The sequence below is a fragment of the Falco naumanni genome, chromosome 11 (genome assembly GCF_017639655.2).
Source record: "Falco naumanni isolate bFalNau1 chromosome 11, bFalNau1.pat, whole genome shotgun sequence".
NCBI classification, from domain to species: domain Eukaryota; kingdom Metazoa; phylum Chordata; class Aves; order Falconiformes; family Falconidae; genus Falco; species Falco naumanni.
This window is the reverse complement of record NC_054064.1, coordinates 16,707,424-16,731,234: the sequence shown is the minus strand read 5'-3', so window position 1 is coordinate 16,731,234 and position 23,811 is coordinate 16,707,424. Positions and strand designations below refer to the sequence as shown.

Sequence of the window (23,811 nt, the reverse complement as noted above, 5' to 3'; positions counted from 1 at the left end):
AATATAAAATGGTAAAAGTTTTGCAAGTCTAGTATCTATGCTGTTTTCAATAGCTGATCTTCACATATTAGAATTTTTTTCAGTACTTACATGTTTTCCCCTATAACTAACTTCGAATTTACTTTACAATAGTGAAAACAAAGTCATCTGTGAAGACAACAAATGGAGTCACCACCAAAAAAAAAAAGACTGAGCCTGAGGCCAATGTCACAACAAGCGGGTATGTTAGAAATCAGCATGCTGTTTTACATATACATATATATGTGTGTGTGTGCATGCACATGTGTGTATATGTGAAAAAAGTGAACTGTTAAGCATACTGTTAAGTCAATGTGTTCTTTATAATCTGAGAATGGTTGTCTATCGCACGTTATTAGCAAAACAATTTGAGTTAGCTATTGGAAACATAGCTGTAAGACAAAATTGGTTTGCTTTTGTGTTGGGTTGTTTCATGCTAATAATTTTAAAATTGTTATAGGTCATTCAGAATTCTGCATACTGGAACAGCTAATGACTACACAAGGTGTTGTAAACTTATCGTTTCTGGGATAGCTTAGACTGAACCGGACAGGAAGACAGCTGAAGCATTGTGAAATGGGTCATTTTATTTATGTGTGTGGGTATATATATATATAAAAAAATATATACACATACAGGTTTTGTTTTCAAAAAGTATACCTTTTAGGTTGCATTTTCTATGTTTATATATGCATGCATATTAAAAGATATATTGCTTGTGTAATTAAACATTGCTAGATCTTAAGCTTGGAAGTAATGGATATAATAATTTCTTTGCAGTCTGACAAAAAAATCAACTGGAAAAGGGTGTAATGAACAAAATGTACAAGCTGTTCTAAAGAAAAAAGGGAATGTGAGTAGCAATTCTGCAGCACAGCAAAAGGCTCAAAACACACCTACCAATTCTCCCAAGAACCAAGGTAAAGTTTCATACGGCAATGAAACAGTTTGCCATTATTATGCAAAGCTTTGTCTTTTTTTTAGTTTAACACAAGCATTTGGCAAAATCTTATGAACAATTCTGTTTATTTTCCATGTTCCCCTTTGGTGATAATCCTAAACTGTAAAATGCAAATGAATTTGTGTCATCTTCAAAATATTTAAAAGATGGTCTTCATTGCCAATTGGCATTTTCTTCTGCTTGTCTAATCTGCTTTGCAGTCTTTTATTTACTGATCCTGTGCACTTCTGCATTTGGAACCATGACTGAGTTCAACAGAAATTCTGTAGGTCAAACATTTATAATATGCATCAAAGATCTTGACTACAGATTCCTTCATGAACTGTTATTTCATGCTTCCCTGTTTTGGTGATCCCCCCCTCTAGCAGCAGCACTCCAGATACTGGCCCACCCCACAAACAAAATACTTGATATCAACAGCTATTTGTATCAAGTGTGGGAAATGACATTGTAGACCACAGAGGGGAAACCATGCTTTATAAATATACAAGGTGTTAAGGATGGAACTCTTTTAAATCCCATTTGGACTTAGCACTTAATGGGGGGAGAGTGTAGAATATTTAAGTTATATTATCTTAAATGCATTATGATACAGAAAACACAGGTCCTGTCAATTTGTGGTCATTAAAGATCTTGCAATATTTTCTGACTGAGCAGGGACATTAATTCTGGTACTCTAATCACATTATAACTAATGTAATTATTTTCTGCCTACTTTCATTTCCTCCACAATATAAATTGAATATAGTACTCATCACTTCCTATGCTAAGTTGCTGTGCAGTGTTTCTACTGTTCAGTGTTTCTATGCACTATGAGAAGCTGCTGCTTTCTACTGCAGTGATGACTGCTTCAGTTACAGGTTGAATTCCTTTATACATATAGTCTATGAAATGCTCTAGTTTTAAAGATGGCATGTAAATGCAAGATGGTATTTTTGTCTACTATTTAAGATCTCAATTCTTGATTCTTTAACAAGCTTTAAATCCCTTGAAAAAGCTGAGTAGCTTGTATCTCAACATAAACCCTAACATTAATTTGGTGACTATACTTTGACTGGCGTATACAATCTTTATAGTCTGTTTTTTTACTGTTTGTTAGGACCTCAGGGGGAATCGCCAAATTCACTAAAATCAGGAATGTCTCCAAAACATAATGAAGAAAAAAATGTGTTACAACATCTGGCTGAGACAACACTCTCAGAAAAACATCCTTCAGCCAAGAAGAAGAGTGTTAAGCAGTCGCAAACGCCTGTAGCAAAAGCCACTGCAAAAATAACACCTAAAACTCTGCCTCCGACAAAGCACGCAGAGATTGTGAATAGTAAAGACCCCAAACCGAAAACAGCTGGGCACTCTGTAATAAAATCTCAGTCCTCTGCCCAAAAACATTCAAGGAGTGAATCTCCTGTTGTCCAGAAGAATGTGCACACCTCTGAGCACAGAAGTTCAGGACAGAAACTTGAACAAAACACAGTTGATGCTATGGCAGGTCAGCTTCGTGGCAATAATGAATGCTATTCTGCAGAGCAGAGTGAATCTTTAAAATCAGTGATGGAAAGTAGCAGTGAAGATAAACTGCTGGCATCCTGTCAACCCAATAAACAAAAATTACCAGATCCTTCTGAAAATGTGGAATACAAAATACAGTCCGAATCATCTCCTCTAATTACAGAAGAAGCTATTTCTAAACTGCATGTTTCACTGCAAAATGAAACGGAAGCAAGACAAATCTGTGGAGATCAGACTGGAATTAAACAGATTGAAGATAGAGAGAAAGATGATGATAATACAGCTGAATTTCACTGTCATGCAGAGTCTTCCAGTGATGGATACTCAGACTTTTCCAAGGATACCAATCAAAAGGCTACTACGTCAGGAGAACTGGCGGAACATTCAAAAGCAGCAAAACTTTGTACTGAACAAAGTGATAAACTAAACTCTGAAACAGGTCTTAACTACAGTGGAAATGCTTTACCAAGCTTTTCCAGTATGATAACCAATAAAGAGGATGAGACATCCTCTTCTCAGATTCATATGAAGGGATTTCTTACAGCTGATGAGCTATGTGATACATCAGCCTTGACTGAATACCAATCAGGGACAGCAGATTTAGATGATGTTTCAGAATGTTCCACAGAACAAATAACAGAAAAATGTTCACCTAGTTACACAGAGCCTACAGATCCTACAGAAATGTCAGAAAACCATGACAATGCAGAAATTCCCTTTGTGGACCACTGGAGTACTGGTGCACTAGATCCAAAAGAGAGTCCTGAATCAGATACTGGCAGTGCGACCACATCCTCTGATGACATAAAACCAAGATCAGAAGATTATGATGCTGGAGGCTCTCAGGATGATGAAGGATCTAATGAAAGAGGCATTTCTAAATGCAGCACCATGTTATGCCACGATTTTCTTGGAAGAAGCAGCAGCGACACAAGTACACCTGAGGAATTAAAAATCTATGACAGCAGCCTAAGAATAGAAGTGAAAATGAAAAAGGAGGGTTCTGATCTCTTCCGTGTTAATTCAACGAGTGATGATGAAATACCAAGAAAAAGACCTGAAATTTGGTCCCATCAAGAAAGTGCAAGGACCAATATTAGAGAAAGCAAAAGTTCTACTTTTGGTAATGCACAGTTTACTCAGGAAGCAGACCAAGTTTCTTCTTCTGCTGATGAAACAGAAGATGACAGATCTGAAGCAGAGAATGTTGTAGAAAACTTTCCTCCATCAGATGTTCCCACTCAACAGTTCCAAGGAATTGATAATTTAGCTTTTGAAGACACAACAGAAAATGATACTGCAAGTCAGGAATTTTCTAAAACTAAGAATTTCAAACGATCTGTTCTACTTTCAGTAGATGAATGTGAAGAATTGGGATCTGATGATAGAGTGGAAACTCATACTTCACGTCAGCATTCAGTAGATTCTCTTACTCCTTCAGAAGTATTTGACAATGTTTCTCAAGAGCACCATGGAAAGACTGTTTATTCAAGATACTCACTGGAAACTGAAGATGGATTCCTGGATGGTAAACAGCATAAGGATAGAGACAACAGACTTGATAAAAGTGAAAGTCCTCTCCTACATCTTCACAGCACTGAAATCCCAGGGAAGGAAAATCAAGGTGCTTCAGTGACTGGACAAAATTGCCCAGAGAAAGTGTATTCAGCAGCTAGTCTGTGTCCAGGAGAAAATCAAAAAGTAAATATGAAGAATGAGGTGGCTAGTGAATTTCACCAGTGCAATAAATACCTAGACAATGATGCAAAATCTCAAGAAAGACCATGTCATTTGGATCTTCATCAGAGAGAAACTAGTTCCGATGTTCAAAAGAGCAGCTCTGCAAAACCTGTAGAAGCCAGTAAGAATCAGATTCTGACTCAGGAAGATCAAGTGAGAGACAGTCAACCAGCAACTACTGAATGCGCTAATACTGATTTACTTCCAGGTAATGTACAGAAGTAGAAACATTCAGTCATTCGAAAACAAATTAATAGAGAAAGCTTTGGCAATTTGTCTGGGATTGAATCCTGAACTGGAGTAATTTTGGCTGAAACTATATTAAATTTAAATATTTTTAAGTATTTCACTTGGGTAGAGAATGCTTCTGTTTGAAATATCCGTCAATACCCTGCTGTTCAATGAGAAACTTGACTACAAGAAAAGAGATTTTATGTAATGCTAAAGGAAAGATTGGATGCAGTTGTCTGTACTTCAGTTATTTTTGATCCAATCTAACATTGACAGCATCAGCTTTTGATGGAATCTTAGTATTTGTTTTGTCTGCTTGACACCATATAGTATGTGTGAATGGGATGTGCAATAACTACAGTAATAACCTTAACTAAAGCGCACTGAACTGTTTACCTGAACAGCTATATGCATTATTGTTGTAATTTATTTATATATTATACACAAGTCTGAATCCTTCTCCCACTGAATATAACTGAATATTTGCCATATACATCAGTGGGAGCAGGTCTGAACTTCGATTTAGAGCTTGTGAGATGTCTAAAATTCTAAATTTTACCAGTAAAAGCTTATTTCCTATAAGAGAGATTATACTTAGAACTAATGCTTATATACAGAAAAGTTCTAATTTGTTTTATGTAGCCAGATGAACACTTGTCTAATTTTGTGTTTTGTCTTCTTTATACCAATAATTCAGTCTGTTTATCCCATCAAAAATATACAATAGTGTTGATTACAACTATTGTGTATTCAAGAGCAATGAAATGCTGATGATGATCTATGTTCAGCCAGACCACAGAACAAGAAGACATTAAAAGTTGTACTTTTTTTTTTTTAAGTTTGCTTGCCCTTGCCTGCAACTGCCCTTGCATGTGCAGTGTAGAAATAAGCCTGTGGATAAACAATTTTGGTTTTAATTATCTTCTAAGCTGACATAGCTTAAGTCACCATTCAGTAATCATTCTCTATTAATTCCCTCCATGCACCTCCTGGTCTAAATTTAATTTTTGTAGTAAATGAGAAATTTCATGTACATTAAGTGTATATTTACATTGTCATTTTCTGTATCAGAAACTTAATTATGGAGGTTATTGTTAATTACCAGTGGTGATTGCTGCTTAATTTATAAATCATACCTTGTTTTTTATATAGGAAATAAATGCCTCAATTTTTGTCAATTTTGTATAACCCTCCATCCCCCCTTTTTTAACCTGGTTGGATTGTCCTTCCTGAATGAGTTAAATTTTGCTCTACACAGCCCTGAGGGGAGGATCATCTGCAATTTTTACATTGTACAGTATTGTGAATTATTTCAGGAGACATAGATGATTATGACACAATGGCACAAACCTGCATGTATGAGCATCGGCCTTCAAAAACCCTTTCTCCAATATATGAGATGGATGTTGGAGAAGCAATTGAGCAGAGGATGGATTCAGAAACAGCAGTTCTAGATGTGGATTTTGAAGATCAGCAGTTTGCAGAACAGGACTGGACTCTTCTCAGGCAATTGTTATCTGAGCAGGACTCAAATATAGGTTTCAAAAACTCTGTTCCTGAAGACCTTAACTTAGCACAATGTCTTATCAATCAGACACTGTTTCTGGCTCGAGATGGTTCAAATCCTCAGGGTACCTCACAAGTTGACACATTCAGTAGGTGGACTGAACTAATGTCTCCACTTGATGATTCTTCAGCAAGCATTACAGTGGCAAGCTTTTCATCTGAAGACTGTTCGTCCCCTCAAGGGGAATGGACAATTCTTGAACTGGAAACCCATCATTAAGGTGATCACCTGTTTGCAACTGAACTCCAACCCATTCCCCAAATCTATTTTTGATGAGTTGTTTCCATACAATAATGAAATACTGCATCAGTCAAGAACAAGCAATTCTTGATACTGAGGCAATCTTTCTGATATAATGAGGTAAATATGTTAATTTATAATCTAGATTTAATCACAAGTACAATAATTTTTCAAGACTTAAATGTATGTCTTTTCTAAAAACGAACTCTGAGCACGTATTTTCTAGAATTGTTAGAAAAATTAGATGACATAAAAGAAAAATCTTGGTTTCCACCCTCCCTTTTATCTTTCTTTCTGACATTTAATATTCTCATTGAGAAAGAATTTAAAGATTAGTGCACAATTAGTAGAGCTATTCCCCTCCTTTTTCCCCCTCTGGTGACTTCATTTTACAACAATAAAAATTCAGAATGGTTGTGTCAGAAGGTGACGTGTGCCAACGCTGCTTTAGATGACGGAAACATATACTTATGTTCAAAGATAAAAGTTACAATATGAATCTACCTTGGGCCTTATTAGTATGAGCAGCTTGTTTCATCTGTTTCTTCCAGATTTGATTTTTGTATTTTTGGGTTGTTTTGTTTAGAAGTTTCCAATAAATTTGTCTTTCCTTTAAATGTAAGACTTCAGAGAGTCTGTGCTATAGGAAGAGCACTGTTTCTTTCTTGGAAGAATATTTAAGTAAATATTTTTAATGGCATAATCCATTAATTTAGAGTAGTTGGTAGAATGCTGCTCCTGTTCTAAAAACCAGTATGTCTGATACCTCCAACAGTATATCTCAGTCCGAAGTCATGGTCAGCGATACATCAGAAGTCTGACATTGACTAGAATTGCCTGCAGGCTTCAATTCATTACACTTGCACCCTTCTGATGCTGTCTGAGGCATAGCAAGATTCTCAGGAATTGGGTTTTGTTTGTTCTCATAGATGCTACATTTTTTTGAGGGCTAATGGGATTCCTGCATTTTCATTAATACCTCTAGTGTAGCTTTTATATTGAGACTAAATGTCAACATAACCATTCTTCCGACTAAGAGTGAAATAGGATATACTTCTCAGTATTGCTCATTCTGCTGCTTTTGGCTATTAATTTGGGTGTGGATAGGACTGTTTGTTTTATTTGATGGGGGATGAAGGGAGTGAGAAACTATTTGCAATTCTTACCAGGTCTCCTCCTGAAACATACAGGGTTTTTTTTTCCCTGAAAGGTTAGGCCCTCTAAGATATTTACCTTATAGAATAGCAGGGCTTGTCTTTCACATAGCTTAAAATCTAAACAGGAAGTATTCTATCTCTTCTTACTCATTAACAGAAGTGCCTTCAGAAGTGGGTGCCATATGGCAGTAAAAGGCCACTAACATTTTTGTTTGGTTTTGTTTAAGATAAGTACACAACTTAAGCTGTCTGTAACCACTGATAATATGGTCAGTTTTGCAAGCTTTTGCACAATTCCAACGGTGCACCTTAATTTTCTTTAGAAACTTCATTTCATTCTGTTCATAGTCAGAAACTCTTGGTTCTGTGGAAATACGACGTTGCCCAAGCACATGACTAAAGAAGTTACAACTTGTCTTATCTTTGGACCTGACAAAATCAAGAGCTCTGAGGCAACATAATTTTATCTAGAAAGCCACTTTTTTGAACTTCTGATACAGAAGTAAATGTGATGTTTTATTTTCCCCAAAATAAATAGAGGAAGAATTTTTATCTCATTCTTAATATCAAGGCAGGGGAAAAAAAAAGGAAAGCCTTCCTTTCTCTTCATGTTAGTGAAGAAGCAGGAGTCTAAACTCGGGGAAGATGTTCAGTCTCATAAAAAAAATCTTTTCCCTACTCATTTAGCTTTTAGCAGCATAAATAGTCTGAGATATTATAATTCAGAATATTTTAAATGTAATATGTTTTATTTACCCCAGTCTTCATATTGAGGAATTTAGAAGAACCTTTAGAAGTGCAAATAATCAAGAAAACCTATTTTTTGCCTTTAAGTTTACCAGGTATATCAATAGTGGATAATCTTTTGGATAAATGAAAACTATAGTATTAGCCATAGTAAAAAATGAAACTCTAGAGAAGCTCTTACAGAAGGCTGAGGAATGCTGTTTTCTCAGTTTCTGAGTAAAAGACTAGAAGTTGTTTACGATAAAGTTTAATCAACTTTAAAATTCTGGTGATGTCCTGGTAGTGGGCATTCACATGCTAAATAAAATAAACTGAAATGATGGAAGGGAGAAAATAAAAGGATTAGGAAAAGTGACAGAAAGTGAAAGAAGGCTTCCTTTTGTCTACTTTTACTTTACTTTTGCTTTATGTTAAAAATACGTATTTTTAACTTCTTACTGAATAGAAAAAGTAACACTGAAAAGTGGCACACAGAGTTCCACATTTGTCCTATGAAAAACAATCACATATAGAGGTTTTTTAATTGTTTTTACTTTGCATTTACTTTCCCTGTTGTATGAAAATTAAATTAGCTTCTGAAGTCCCCAATTATGTCATTGCAATTCCTTTAATAATGTTGCGGTTGATCAGTGATTAGGATTTGGTGTATTGTTCAGTTGGTACATATGCAGCCATAGAATTCAACTTCCCACAGCCAAATAGTCTCTGTAGTAGTAGCAAGAATAGAAAGCAGTATTGTTTTTAATTCGCGTTACCAGAGCGCCTGTGAGGCTTAATGAGACTAGCATCCCACTGGCTAGACATTGTACAAACACAGAACAAAAACAAAGACTTCCCACAGAGTGGTTATAATCCAAGTTAAGACAAAAAAAAAAAAAAAAAAAGGATGGGAAAGTAAAATGAGAGTGTCAATATTTGTCTAGCTGATTAGCAATGGTTCCAGCATACCATCCATTTAAATACTGTAAGTTTTTTCCTCTGTATGTATTATGAGAAGGGGAAATCGGAGGGTGAGATTTGGAGGCTGGATAATGAGAGAGCTAAGGATCTATTTTCCTGACGAGCCCTGTGTGCCATCTAAACTCTTTCTGTTTGACCTTCTTTATTAGTCCCTCATTCAGGAAGGTGTTAAAGTTAAATAGTATCAGTTACTTGAGTTCTCTGGAGTCCAGCTCATGCCCCCTGACAGTGTTTTTGCTACTGTTTTGCCTTTTCTGCAAAACATGAGAGAATGGATAAAGGTGTGTTTGAAAACTTCATATAGAAACAAATCTAATGTCATGGGCTCCAAGTGAATAGTGATTAAAAGGTCCTGGATGACCTCTAAAGTAAAGACAAGGTATGTACATCTCATGAAACAGTTAAAGGGCATCAGTGAAGAAACTAAAGAAAGAGATGGCATAGTCAAAATAATGTTTAAGGATTTACCTTTGCAGTAGTATTTTGAATGAGTAAGAGCAGTGAAATAGCTTTGTCAAAACCTGAGAAGATAATGTTGCAGTCAAAAGGTGATACTGACAGCCTACATGAGATCGTTATGTGAATGGGTAAAGATGTTTGTATCCTACAAGAAATTTAGTGATATTTAGAGGAGAGGAGAGGACATGGAAATTAGAGTTTAAGATAATGACCCTGGTTTTGCCTACGTTGAATGACATGTTACGAAATTGAAAAATAAGGATGTTTCACGTGTATGGCTGTATTAGGTTTAAAATAGGCTAGACCTCCAAAAGGTGATGTCAATAGGCATAATTACATTTTTTGCTTAGAAAGGCAGTGTCTAGACTGAAGAAGCAGCTCTGCAGCTTTTTCACATATAGATGCTAGCTAAGATAGTATTTGTGGAATAAATCACTGACAGACATATTGCAGAGGGAAAAGAGGAGAAGGAAATGGAGCCCAAACACTGGGAACCCTGCAGGAAACTGAGGAAAGTGGAGGTTTTTCCAAATGATCTGCTCAAAAAGATAATTAGGGATGCAATGGAAAACAAAGATGGTGACAGGAGTCAAATGAGGATGACAGGATATAAGGAAAAATGCACCATTGGCTTCGTTGAAGATGGACCACAAGACAGATGAGTATAAAATAACAGTTTTGAGGCTGGTTAAGAACATGTTCTTAGGGACTGTGATCAAAATAATTGGCTTCCTCAGAAAGAAAGGCAAGCACATGCCAGTTTGGTAGAGTATGACAGAATTGCAGGAAGGAAACTCAGCTTAACCATTAAGAGAGAGGCAACAGTTAGAAAAGTACATCAGTTAATTATATATTTTGTTTTGTTTTTTAAAGCCATGAAATTATACTATATTTATATAGCATAGGAAAAGAAATTAGGAGACTGAGAGCTAAAGTGAAGATCAGGAGAGATAACTATGCATGAAATGAGATCAACAGGCAGTCTGGTCTGCTACCAAAAGTAATCGGGTAAAAGCATAAGAAAAGACAAATGTCTGCGTTTGTGGGAGGGGTAGTAGAAAGGTCACTCTGTATATTCACCACTCTTTCTCTTGGAAAACCTTGATGTAGAATCACAGAATTACAGAAAAATTACAGAAAAATCCTAGAACTACAGAAGAATGCATGCTTGAAGGGACTTCCAAAGGTCTCTAGTCCAATTGCCTGCTAAAAGCTGGGGCAACTTCAAATTTAAAAAAGTTGCTAGGGCCTTATCAAGGTCCATACCTTGTAAAATGGTAGTAAAGTCAGCAGGCAAGAACATGGTGCTCACGGGAAATAGTTATTTGAGATAAAACTGTTCTCGTTATAATAAAACTACTTTGGGTATTGTTGCAAAAGATTAGTAATGAAGTAAAAGAAATATGGCTTGCAATATTTTTTAAGTTCTGGATCATATATACATATTTAATAATCTTATGTACACATTCAATAATCTTATTCCCCATTTACTACTTAAGGTTTTATGGTATTTCAAAATTACACTGCATTTTTGAGTTTGCAAATTTTGTTGTTATTTTGGAGGAACTAGTGGAAGGAGAACAATTAATGTATCTGCTCTAGGTACAGACTGTAAGAGACTGCTTTAAAACTTTGAATATATATTATTTCCATCTGGAAAATAATCAGTAGCATGTTCATTCTACTTTGCTCCAAAAAATTTAAGCCTTTGCATGAAGGAATTAAAAACTGCTATTATGTTGTTCATCTATTGCTCAGAACTAAGACATTTAGAATTATTTTGCTTCCAGTAACATCAAAGGAGAAACTCCTGTTGACCTCATCTGAAGCAGGTTCAGGCCTTACCTATATTAAATGCATGTACTAGAAATGCAATTTTTCCAATATATCTATTTCATAATTTTCTAGTTTTACTCTACTAGTAACATTGTACAATTGTAGACGTGACAAATTGCAGCTAGAAAGACTTCAATTTAGGAGTCATAACTGTATGCATTCTGTTAATATTTCATGACTGGGGTGATTTAACATTTGTACATTGATAGATTACATTCTTGCCAGGACTACAGAGGAACTGAGGACAAAAGACAGAATGAGAAGTAGCAGCTTTGTTATAAGGGATGATTCCAGGGAAACGGGCTTTTAGATTTGAAATCCAGTATAATTAAGAAGCTTTCGTCTCTTGCAGAAAATCCATACTGGTTTTCAGCTCTACCTCTTGAACACAAGCTATATATGCTGGGTTTGAAAAATAAGCTTGAATGTGTTCAATTTTGGAAAAAATACAGCTAAAACTATTATTTGGCTAATTTAAACCCAAGCTTCCCATCGACGGCTACTGTGTATGTGTATAATGGAAGTAAACCTCTAGCAGACAGAAGTGATTTATGTAAGTGGCTATCAACTGGGAAAAAATACTGGGTTTGTTTGTTGGGTTTTTTTTAACCTTTGGTAACTAATAACTTAAAAAGCTATACAGTGCATGCACACACACACACACCTGTTTATTTCTTGCATTTGACCTTCCTTCTGCTTTGCAATCCATACTGTATAGTCAATTAGGTCACAGTTCTGCAAACATGGGAGCAAATTCACTTAAACATTTGCAGATTGCTTTTCAGGTTAAAGTTCACTTTTCAGAAAACATAATGGAACTTGCACTGGGGGCAGGCACTGTGCATACTTGTGTTTTTATATGGTACTCAATGTAATGAGGTTCTAATCCTGGTGAACCATCTGGACGCAGTTAAACTATGAAATAATTAATAATGGAATTCCATTAAGTGGCTTCTCTGTTCACCTCTATTTATTGCTGAAGTTCCCAGCTCAGAAGACTGTTCCGTTAAAATCAAAGTCCTAAGAAATCTAACTTTTTGCATTACATGCAACAAAAGATCTTTTGCTATTGCAGTAAAATATGAATACTGATCAGATCTTCAATAACTGAAGCCTCAATATTGGGGGGGGGGGGGGGGGGAGGGTGATTATAACTCAGTAACTAGCTATATTTACGAGGACATAGATGGCCACAATAGTATTTGTATGTTAACAGAAGATGACTTAACTGGATTAGGGTGAGTGCATATTCTAGTGAACCTGAACAGAGGCTTACATCTACAAATTTGGGGATTTGAGCCTGATTACCCTGGTAATCCATCAGGTTTTATATTTATGCACACAAGTAAAAGCAACTCTGACTTTTTCTTAGCTCCCTCTGAAATTATTGAGTGGTATCAGATAAAACATTTATAAAGATCAGAATAGTTTTCACTGTCCGAACAGAAAGACTAGTAACCAGAGTAAAAATTTGGGCTCATGTAACTTACTTTCTAAACATATAAGCCAGTTTTGAGACTGATCTCACCAAATTACTTAAATCTACAGCATCCTCATTTATGCATTCCTTATTTAGTCATTTGTGTGATTTTCTTACACTTGTGTTTAATGAAATAGTTTTAGTTCTTCACTTCTTTTAATACCCCTCTTTTGAGTGCAGCATGGCATCCTGCCTCTCAGTAGAATTACATCAATGTGGTTAAGAGCCATATACACAGGACAACCCATATGTACATGCCAGATCCAGTGTAGGCACTGTAAAAACTTTTTGTTATCTTCATAGACTGAGGTAATTTTCATGTACATGAACATGAGATCCCCCTGTAAGTCAAGGTGGATCTTACAAAGATCCAGAAGATCTCTGTAGATAACAAAGATAACAAAATGTCCTTTTTCTTACCTGTAACAAAATATCCTCCTCTATTGTGTGGTAGAGGAAACTTCAGTCTCCGTATTCTGGATTATCATGTTCTACTAATCAAGATTAACTCTATATATGTATAATGGGATGCATTTGGATAAAAGTTTGAGTAACTACCTGTAGTCCATGGCTTTATGGTCCTAGAATATCCTGACCACTCAGTCTTTGGAAGAGTGAGAGGAGGGTGTTAAACTCTCAGAAGTGAATGCTTGCATGTTTTTCGCCCGCTTGCTTTTCAAACCTAGATAATTAGCTGGGGCCTCAGTTAACTATATTTCCAAATGACTCCTTGTGAACAGTTTCTATTTCCAGAATCTCTGTATGGTTGCATAGTCCCACAAGCTTTCTTCCCCATGCTACATACTAAAGATTCTTAGTTGATTTCTGTATGACAGAAAATAATAAATCCTATGTGTAACTTAAATGCTGAGTTGTTGTACTTCATTGAACTTGTGAACTGCTACCATCAATTTTTATCTGTGCTCTGTAAATTGCAAAAAAAGTGTTCTTTTCTGTCTGTTTAGTGAAACTTCACCTTTTTCTCCTCTAAAAGGAAAAAACTTTTTCTTGGATCATGTCATCAGAGAACAAGACAGGTGATGTGTGTGAAGATGAAAAAGCAGTTCTCATATAAAAATTTATACGGAAGATACCCATGTAACTGCGCTACAAAATCCAAAAATGGTGCTGACTTAGAACATGCAGGATGTGGCCTGAGAGCTCAGGAAAACACTAACTTGATGAAAGATTTTGCCTTGTCATAAATTAGTTATTCATTCACGTACTTTAGCCATTGTCTTTATCATATGGGCATTCTAATCCCAAGATCTTTCTATTCCTGCCTAAATGGGGTTGTCTGCTCCGCTCCCAGGGGTTATTTAATATGCTCCCAGACACAGCCCTGTCCTTTCTCTCTCTTGCAGCTTCACCTATATATGAAATGCACCATGTAGGTACGTGGAAAAGGAATGCTTTTGAGATTTAAAGCTAAGACTAGCAAAATGTCAGAAACTGTCACAGCAGACATAACTATAAGTAGTAAATTTAGTTCATAATAGCGGATAGCACAGGATCCCTCAAAGTCACATTTTGGAAGCTAAACTGCTGGGGGTAAGAATGCTCTGAAGAATACACAATCCAGAAAAAACTATTTGCTTGAAATCCAAGCTCTATTTAATGGGCTGTCTGGCATTAGGCTCATAAAAAGAGAAAGCCAAGTCATGTAGTGCGCTTCAGACTCAAATAGCATTGCAAAACAAACTACTACCAGAATTGCCCCTTGAGCAGTTTGTAGTTCAAGGGCTTAGCATGTCCCACTGCTTAAGCTTGGCTTGAGCCAGAGGAGTGTTAGGCTGGGGTGGCTCTTACACAGGAGGTGGTGGGGTGCATTCCCCTTAGAACTTTCAAACTTGGAAAGAGTCCTATGTTTATTTCAAATATGAACTATGTCAAATGTAATGACAGGCAGAAATACATTCAACTAAGTTTCCAGTATAACTTCTTGCCAACTGCAATTCAGCTGCACAGAATTTATGCAAGTTAAAATGTAACAGCTGGAGTCAAAATACTGACAGGATGCAGTTTCTGTTAAGGTTTTAGTTTTCCTCATTGTCCCACACTTACCCATCATTTTACTTTGATGCATCTCAAGTGAGTATTTTGAGTTGTGGGGTATGGGGAGTGTCCAACTTCATGTATGACGGATGGCTATCAGGGAAAAAGGCATCTGCTGGTATCCAGGAGCCTGAATCCAGTATTTAAATTTCTGTGTCATTTTTTTTTCCAAATGTAATAATTTATCCTTTCTTTTATGTACCGTGCATTTCTAACTGTATTACACTGAAGGAGACAAAAATCTACTCACCTGTTAAAAATATTTACACTGTGAATCATCTTTCTGTTCCTTCCTATTATTTTTCTCCGTCTGAATTGTTGTAATTCAATTAATGCATATACATATTAGACATATTCCAAAATATTAATTCAAATACAGTATAGTGTTATAAATGAAGTATAACCACTACAACAAAACAGTTCCTACTCTTTACCCTTGGGATTTCTCCAGTACTGAAACACAAATTCATTCATAGTGTGCATGAATTCAAACTTCATGTTGGCAGATGTCAGTGGAATCATCAATCCTCATCATAAAACTGCCTTATTATTTTATAATTGCATTTTTAAATAATTCCTGATGCTCTTAAACCCCTGATTTTTGTATGCAGTCAGAGCATCTGGCTCCACTGTGTTACAGGAAACAGCTTCACAGTTTGTTGGTCCTGTCACAGGCCTCCAGAACACTGCAGCTGGGATACCTCATACATCTGTTATTTTCCTTGAATATCCTGACATTCACATTTACACTCCACAGAAATTTAAAAATTCAGTATTAGAAATATTTGACTTACTATCAAAAGTAACATGACATTTCCGCTCCCTTGCAGTGAGGCTTAACTGTAACTTGGGTGGGCTTGACACAAGTAGGAAACCAGATGTGAATTCACTTCTTGTCTGAAACAGAGAGTAATATTTTAATCATTAAGATTTCTAATTATTTCTAAGCACACCAGACAATTTGCTATTTAAATGTATTATTTTTAATACAGAAAGGAGATTTTTTTTTTCTATTTTAAAATGCTCTAAGAGTTTTAAAAGGAACAGCTTTTACTACAGTATCAGATTTTCAGTAAAAATACTCGTTTCAGTAGATAGGGTTGAGTCTAGAGTCACATACTGGGTGAAGAGCAGAGCTATAAACCAATGCTCTTTTTCAGTACTTCTAATGATTCTGCACTCCAGCTCTTCTTTACCATGAAAAAGAAGTACTGTTTCCTTGTACATGACAAAAAAAGAAGCTCCAACATTCTTAGTATTTTGCTTTCAGTAAAACTGGTGCTGTTTCTTGCTTTCACATTTTTGTACTGTGTAGCTTCTATATTTAGGGTATTACAGAACATAATTTGGAATATTCTTCCCCAGAAATAGCTGCAGAATTAGCTGTCCATTAAAAACATTCCCTCAAGATCTTTTCCTATGCAAAAGCAGACTTATTACCACCATTGTTCATAACACCCACTTGTTCTGCCAGATGTCCTTCCACGTGTTTGTCCCTTCAATCATCTAAAAATGTCACACAATCTATACTTCTGCAGCAGCAGCAGTCTCTCAGGCCAACACCAAGCTTCTGGAAGACTTATGGGGACGCTGAGGAGATGGCAGGGTTTTCAGCAGCAGAAGCCAGTCCCCACACGCTGCAGGGAAACACAGAGCAGTGGACAGGAGTCAAGCAGGCCGGCAGAAAGGCAGCGGCCTCGGTGCTTCCTCACCTCCCACCAAGGCCTGAGTTGTTATAGTTTACCTGTCCAATTAAATGAGAGACTGGCCAATTAGAAAATTTGATTTATTAAAGCAAGCGACAAGTAAGCAAAACAGCGCTGGGTAGCCGGGGAGTCTCCTGCTCCACCAATGGCATGCAAATTCAAGCAAGCTGAGCAGCTTTTTATCTTCCCCGAGGTCGCTTCTGACATCTTCAGTACACCCCTCTGCTGCTTCTGTTATTGTGGTTTCTTGTCAGACAGGACATTCCCACGTTTGGTGTAGCAAGATAACATTGTGGACATGTCTCTTCTTGTTAAATAGGAAGTTCTTAAGACCACCACAATGGGTTCGCTCCTCTTGCTTAACTTGGTTGATCAGCAAATTGCCTTTAGTTAGTTATTACATGAGTGACTTTCTTAGCAGTGAGGTACGCGCGCTTCGTTTGGCCGGTGGGAACTTTTGCCTGCCATCTCTTCATTCTCAGACCTGTGAGGCGAAGCTGGTTTCAGCTGCTGCACGTCCCCGGTAAGGGGCAGCGGCGGCGGCCAGGGGACGGTCCCACCGTACGCGACCCGGTGCCGCCTGAGGGCTCCGCGCCCGGCGGCGGCGCTGGGGTGCCGCGGGGCCCGGAAGGCGGGAAACGCGGGGCGGGGAGTCCCCGCCCGCTGCCCAGCCTTACCAGGCGGCCTCGCAGGGATTTCATTTTCGCCTTTCCAGGCTTTGAAAACGGGGAGAGGCCAGGTTAAAACTTACACTGGGAACCGGCTGGCACAAAGGTTTTGTGGAAACGAGCCCGGCCGGCGTGGCACGCAGTGCCACCATTCCACAGGCGGGCGCCTCAGGGCTGGGCTGTGAGGTGAGGGGCTGTGAGGTGAGGGGCTCTCAGCCCCTAGGCTGCCACAGGCTCTTGCCGCACAGCTTCAGTGTCCCCAACTGCACCACACGAGCCCTGCTGAAATAGCAACGCCTGCCAAGGCAGATAGATATCCAAGAGTATTTTCAAAAGAGTAAAATACAAACACACATGAAAAAAGCTAGTGCTCAGGCCCACAGCATGGCAGGCTGCTCTGGGCCTGGCAGAAGGCCCAGAGCAGCCTTCCCAAAATTATCTTAGTGTAAAACATACATGGTGGCAAACATACCCTTTGAAAACAGGGCAGATGCTCTTTACTCGTTTAAAGTGCTTTTAGCAATGTTTTTCTGAAGTAATTTATTCTTCATGCTGCTCTCCCTGTTCTCAGATGCAGATTCTTTAAAGCCATTTAGGTACCTAATTGCTATCTTAAATTAGTTCAGGGTTAGTGGGCATCTGTGTAAATTCTGGGGAATTGGACAGTGCCCTGGTTTTTAATCAGATCTTTAATGGATCTGCGTGCCTTAAATATTTCACCTCCTTAATTAGCAGGTAATATATTTTTAATCTTTCTTTTTCCAGGCTTTTCAGAAGGTGGCACCTGAGAGTTCACTGCAGAACCACTAAACCCTTGAAAAAAATGGCAGAAAGTGGTGGGCAGGAACAGCCAAGATGGGTAACAACAGTTATTATGAGTACAGCTCTGCAGGTACACCACCACTTACTAAGAGCAACATCTGACTCGCTAAGAAACACTGAAAGAAGCATTTCTTATATTCTATACATGGAAATTTTTTATTCAATACCAATTAATATAGTTTTTTGAGGATAAAACAGTGATATTACTCTGAAGTTACTTCCACTATAGCACTGGTTCCTTTTTTTTTGTGTGTGTGTGGCTTTTTTCCTAGCTGCTTCCATACCTATTTAGTATTCCTGCCACTTGCTGTTCTGGCTTATGTTGCTTTAGGATTGTCCTCCTGACTCATCATTTTTGTACTGCACTGATGCTGCTTTCTATTAGCACTATAAATAATTCCATCAGATTTTTTTTTAATTTTCTGGATTTCTCCCTAAGCACTTGATTTTCTACTATACAGTATCAACACTGGGGTAGACTATTACTAGTAAGTGTGCTGGTCAGTTTAAAATGGTGATCCTTACAGATATGGATTTATATCTCTTAATATCAGCAGCCTAGGCTGTTCCCCAGTAAAGTGAAAGGGTATGTCAAGGAGCTGGTAATTAGTTTCTGCAGCTGAGGCAAATTTCATGCCAGCTGGAGAGAATTTAGAGGCAAGAGGGCTTTGATTCACAAATATCTTACACTAGCTTGGCTGACAAGGTTATCACCCCATTTCTGCTGTATAAATGGGTGAATGGTATTGAAATAATTCCTGCATCACCTCAGTTTAAAGCCTATTTTTATTTGCATGCTTGTCTTGGCATGATGGCCTGTAAGCTGTTCCAGTTTGGGAACTGCTTCAAGAGCAACTTAATCCATAATATGGTGAGAGGTATTGGAGGGCAGTGATCTCATCAGCTCTACCAGCATAATTCATTCTTACTAATATGAGCCCCAGCTGTACTCAAAACTGCTGCTGTTAGTAAGGACTCTCAGTGAGCAACACCATGGAAACAGCTGAATACAAATCTAAGATGTCTTTTCTTACAAAGGTAGTGCTTTCTATCAGTTTTGGTTATGAGTTTCTCTTCCCTGTGCAGCTATTCTTTTCTCATAGCTGTTATTTTATATTTGTGCATTAAATAATTCACTGTCAGTAGTGGCTTTGAAGAAGAGAGTTTTTCCAAAATTGTAATTATACCTCATAAGCAGCTGTCATTGAGTGTTCCCTCTCCAGACCAATAAAACATAACATTTCTGGTTACTGTCTCCTTCAGGATTCACTTGCTAGCCTGACTTTATTTTGTACTCTTCCCTGTATAGGCAGGTTGGCTACATTTTAAATGTGTAGGTTAAAGAACATGTTATTAGCTAAAAAGGATTCCATGATTTAACCTTTAAAATGTATTTAAGCAGCTTCTGTAGAACATACTGCAGAAATGCTTTTTGCAGGCTGAGAAATATATCCAAACCCGCTCCATTCTGTAGATGATTATATTGCATAGTGCAATGTTCTAGTTTTCCTGAGTGGATTGCATTCTGTCAAAAAGCTTTAAAGAAAATCATGTCCCATACAGATGTTCTGAACTATCTTCTAAATGAAATGCTGACATCTGTGAAAATAATGCAGTCTAATTAACTGGAATCATAGAAACACACTACCGTATGTTCCTCGCTTCTGTAAATCCTCCTTTAGCACATCTTACAAAAATAGACTGTAAAATGTTTGAGCTTCTTTATGTATTATGCAAAAGTTTCCTGAGGCAAACTGAAATGGCTGCATACAAAATTGCCATTGTTTGATAACTTCCAATGCAAGTATTTCAAAATCTCATTAACTGAAAAAGTTTAATTAACATTTCAGGTTTTTATTGCAAGTGGAATAAAAAATATTTTTCTAAACAGTGATGCTAAAGTTCTATCTGTAATCATTCAGACAATGCTTTAAATATTTCTAACTTGTTGGCTGAGATCATGTTTTAAAAATAACCCTTTAAAATTTATTTAGAATCATGAAATTTCTACAATTCTACAGAGGCAACAACACAGAGTTCGGTATTCAGAATCAGTAGAAATTGGATCCGTGATTTTTTCCCTTTCTGGTACAGTACTTTGAAGTTTATGCTTTTAAACTCATAACTCCCATGGGGTACAAGATTAGGCCCTGTTGTAGGCTACACTGAACTGAATAAAATCTGCCTTGTCAGAATGTCATGCAACAGTGGAAGGAGCTGTGCTGTGATTGTATGTAAATCAGAGGATTCAACAGAGAATTCTGGGGATGAAACGTGTTCATTGGTATTTACTTTATTTGGACATACTGTAGAACAGCTATACTAGATGTCGTGATCATCAGCTGAACTTAGTAAATTCTCATTATAACCGAGCAAACACATTGAGCACCATTAACATGTAAGACAGCCATCAGGATCTTTAGTATTCATGGCTGTAAACACAAGAGTGACCCAAGGCCCTTGGCTTTCATCTTCCAAGTTGAGTTTGCAGACCTGGTGGTAGCAAAGGAGTTAGGGAGAGGGTTCCTTGAGCAGCTTTGATCAGGAAATCACTGAAACTGCAAACATGAAAAATCTATCCTTCCTTTTTAGAGCAGAAAATGACTTAAGACAGGTAGACAAGATCCTTTATCTTAAGTTTTCCTGAACTATAAGGACTAGGCCAAATCTCATGATTGCATTTCATTGTCAAGATATGTAAATTCATTCATGTGTTTTGTTCATTGCCTTTTAAACTAATGGTGGAATAAGAATTCTACTTCCTGGTTTGTGGTGAGAACTTAAATCACGTTACTGCCATGATGTGTACATTCACATCAATTTCTTCAATAGGTGTTGCATTTATACTGTCAGACATTCAAGACTTGCTTATGACAGGAGAAGAACAGTTTTCCAAAAGAATTCAGAATTTCATAAACATTCATCGGAACAGTTTTTTGGTTTTGTCAGCTGCTCTTTACGGCCCAGAAGAATGGAATGTCATGTTTAGGATTCAGAGAAGGTATGATTTCAACATCAACCCAAACTTTTTATTGCTAGGAAGAAATGAAGTAGCAGTCCTAGATTCAGGAATATTATTTTAGGAATTATTTTCAGGAATATGAATTTTATTTTACTAATGCACTGGAAAATTATTTAAAGCATATGTTTATTAATGGCAAAGAATACCAAGTGAATCAGTCTGATATGTCATAGGTAACAAAAGATGACTTTCTGCAAAAGAGAACAAATAACATCCCTTTCAATCACTTTAGGGCTATGTAATGTAGTTCTTTTTAAAGTTCTCTTGAACTGGAAAACCAGGCAATTTTCTTAGCTCTGTCAGCACCTTTCAGCCATTTTCAAAACAGAACAAGCAAGTTTCCTTCATGAGAAAAGGCTATATTGTAAAGTACAGATTATTTATCAGCTTTTAAAATGTTTACTTGGAACAGCGTGTATTATACAGAACTACAACAATTGAAATAATATTATTTTATAGCAAAAGTGTAACACCGGACATCAAAGCTGTTTGTTTAAAACATTATCTGTGATTTCCAATGAAGCCTGAAAACTTGCATGTTTTAGTACATACCTGCTGACAACAGTTATCAGATTGTGCTCCCAACATGTAGTCAGAAGCATTTTCTGGTAGATACAGTAGTCCTAACTGTAGTTGATTTTCACTCTTGACATCAAAGAAGTGACTATTCTAAAGAAGTCTTTGATCTTTACCTCCTTGAAACTAGCACCAGTTCCGTTAAATCCTGGGCACACTGCCAAATGCTGATGACTACCAGAGTGTATGGGATGAAATGCAGGAAATCTATTACCCATTTGTGAAAATTCCATAAATTTTCATGAGAGGTCTTAAAAGCTCTGCCACCATTCAGCAAGAACATGTTATTCAGCTGATGGCAATGCCAATTCTCTATCTCCTTTGTGTTTATGTGCAATGGATGTTGTGCACGTGTTCATCACTAACAAATGTGATGGTTTAAAACTATATTCCATTTGGCAAGTCAGTAACTTTATTAAAATAAAAATAATAGTTTTGTCATTGCAGGCCATACCAAATTGATGTTGATGAGGCACAATTATATTTTAGATGCACGTGCTTTTTTACTACCTTGCAGCTTGGAGTTCTGCTGTAGTATGGAAATTACTGACTGAGCTTTTGCATTGGTGGGGTTGAAATCTGTGCCATATGCTTTCAAACTACAAGTCACTTGTTAGATCTGTTAAAAAACCAAAGCCCCTTGGTATTTTCAGGTCTTCCTATATTACTGTTTCTTTCTGCTTATCTATGGTTTTGTTTCAGTTGGGGAAGGATTTTTATTATTATTAGCAAGAACATTATCGGATTGTTGTTCAACAACATGAACGCTTTATGTAGGTTTGTATATATCATGGGGGAAGCAGAATAAAAGGAACCTTTATCATCAGTGCTCAAATGAGCATGACACTAATATCCTCAGTAAATCTGTATGTTAATTTTCAAAATACCTTGGAGCAAAGACCAGCCCTGTGTTCTAATGGCCACTATTCTGCCCATTGATCAAATTGATGAAACACAAACTAAATTTAGACCTGCTGTAATTGGAAGCAAAATTATTGATAGAAATGGGGTTTTCATGGATCTAGGTAAGTACATGTAATTATTTCTTTGTTGCACTTCATTCATTCATGATTTGCTTAGCACATTGCTAGTATTAGCAAAGTCACATCTATTTATTTCCCTAATCCCTAAATGTAAATCAAACCACAGTTTCTCCATCAGATTTTAGTAAAACTCAACAGTGACCTGAGTACCTACTCTTAGGGAAGGCCACTGCCTATAACACGGGCAGCCAAGTTTAGATCAGGTATCTGACCAGCATGGGCCTTAATGCGAATGAGTCCAAGTCATCAAACAGATTGAGGGCAAGAACAGGTGGTAGTCACAAGGGGTGGTCACAGGGGAGTATACAGTTGAGCAGCTGGGCACTTCATTTGGATTAAATCTTTCATTATTTAAAATTCCTCATTCGTTGTTGTTAATCCCTATCATGTTTTAGCTCTACAACAGAAAATGGCAGCAATGCTAACTGTTGTCATTGTTACAACACACTTAAGAGAGAAGTCTTAAGGAGAGGCTCTGTACTTGCCTAAGCTTTCATGTCTCTCTCTTCCATGACTGCCTTAAATGACAACTGATACTAATATAAGTCTTCACATTCCATTCTCGAGAATGAATGCAAATGAATAACATTATTTATAGAAAAAGAATGAATTTTAGGTTAAATTATTTGAATTAACAAGCCTTTGCATGAAATCTGTAGCAGAATATCCTGTAATCTTAATCGCATCCGACCTACAGATTGCTATATTTAGATAGTACACTAAAAGATTTAGTTCAAATTCCAAAGTATTTTTAGCACAGTGTTTTTTAGATACTTTCCTGTGTTCTTCCAAAGCCATTAAAAAAACCCAAACATTTTTTACTGGCACTGAGAACAGACAGTCTTCAACAATATAGCAGAAGAGAGTTTAATTATCCAAATGTACACATGCTTAAGAAGTGTTGATTGATTGGCAAATAGCCCTAGGAAAAGAAATGAGCCCCTTCCAAATCCCAACTAAACAACTGGTACAGAAATGGGACAGATGGCTATACAAACAGCATGAACTCTCCAG

At 37.1% G+C, this 23,811-nt stretch overlaps 2 protein-coding genes across 2 annotated transcripts in view; both read left to right on the top strand.

Moving 5' to 3' along the window:
- Positions 1-13,770, top strand: part of BTBD8 (BTB domain containing 8) — a 44,859-nt gene extending 31,089 nt beyond the window's left edge. Inside the window, exons 15-18 of the mRNA XM_040610231.1 lie at positions 133-220; positions 799-938; positions 2,079-4,436; positions 5,776-13,770. Coding sequence (XP_040466165.1) covers positions 133-220; positions 799-938; positions 2,079-4,436; positions 5,776-6,245 — 3,056 coding nt within the window. The 3' untranslated portion in view covers positions 6,246-13,770. The remainder of the gene's footprint in view (positions 1-132; positions 221-798; positions 939-2,078; positions 4,437-5,775) is intronic.
- A 3,107-nt stretch (positions 13,771-16,877) lies between these two features.
- C11H1orf146 (chromosome 11 C1orf146 homolog) overlaps positions 16,878-23,811 on the top strand; it is a 9,523-nt gene continuing 2,589 nt past the window's right edge. The window contains exons 1-4 of the mRNA XM_040611155.1: positions 16,878-17,189; positions 18,100-18,226; positions 20,151-20,244; positions 20,989-21,157. Coding sequence (XP_040467089.1) covers positions 17,068-17,189; positions 18,100-18,226; positions 20,151-20,244; positions 20,989-21,157 — 512 coding nt within the window. The 5' untranslated portion in view covers positions 16,878-17,067. The remainder of the gene's footprint in view (positions 17,190-18,099; positions 18,227-20,150; positions 20,245-20,988; positions 21,158-23,811) is intronic.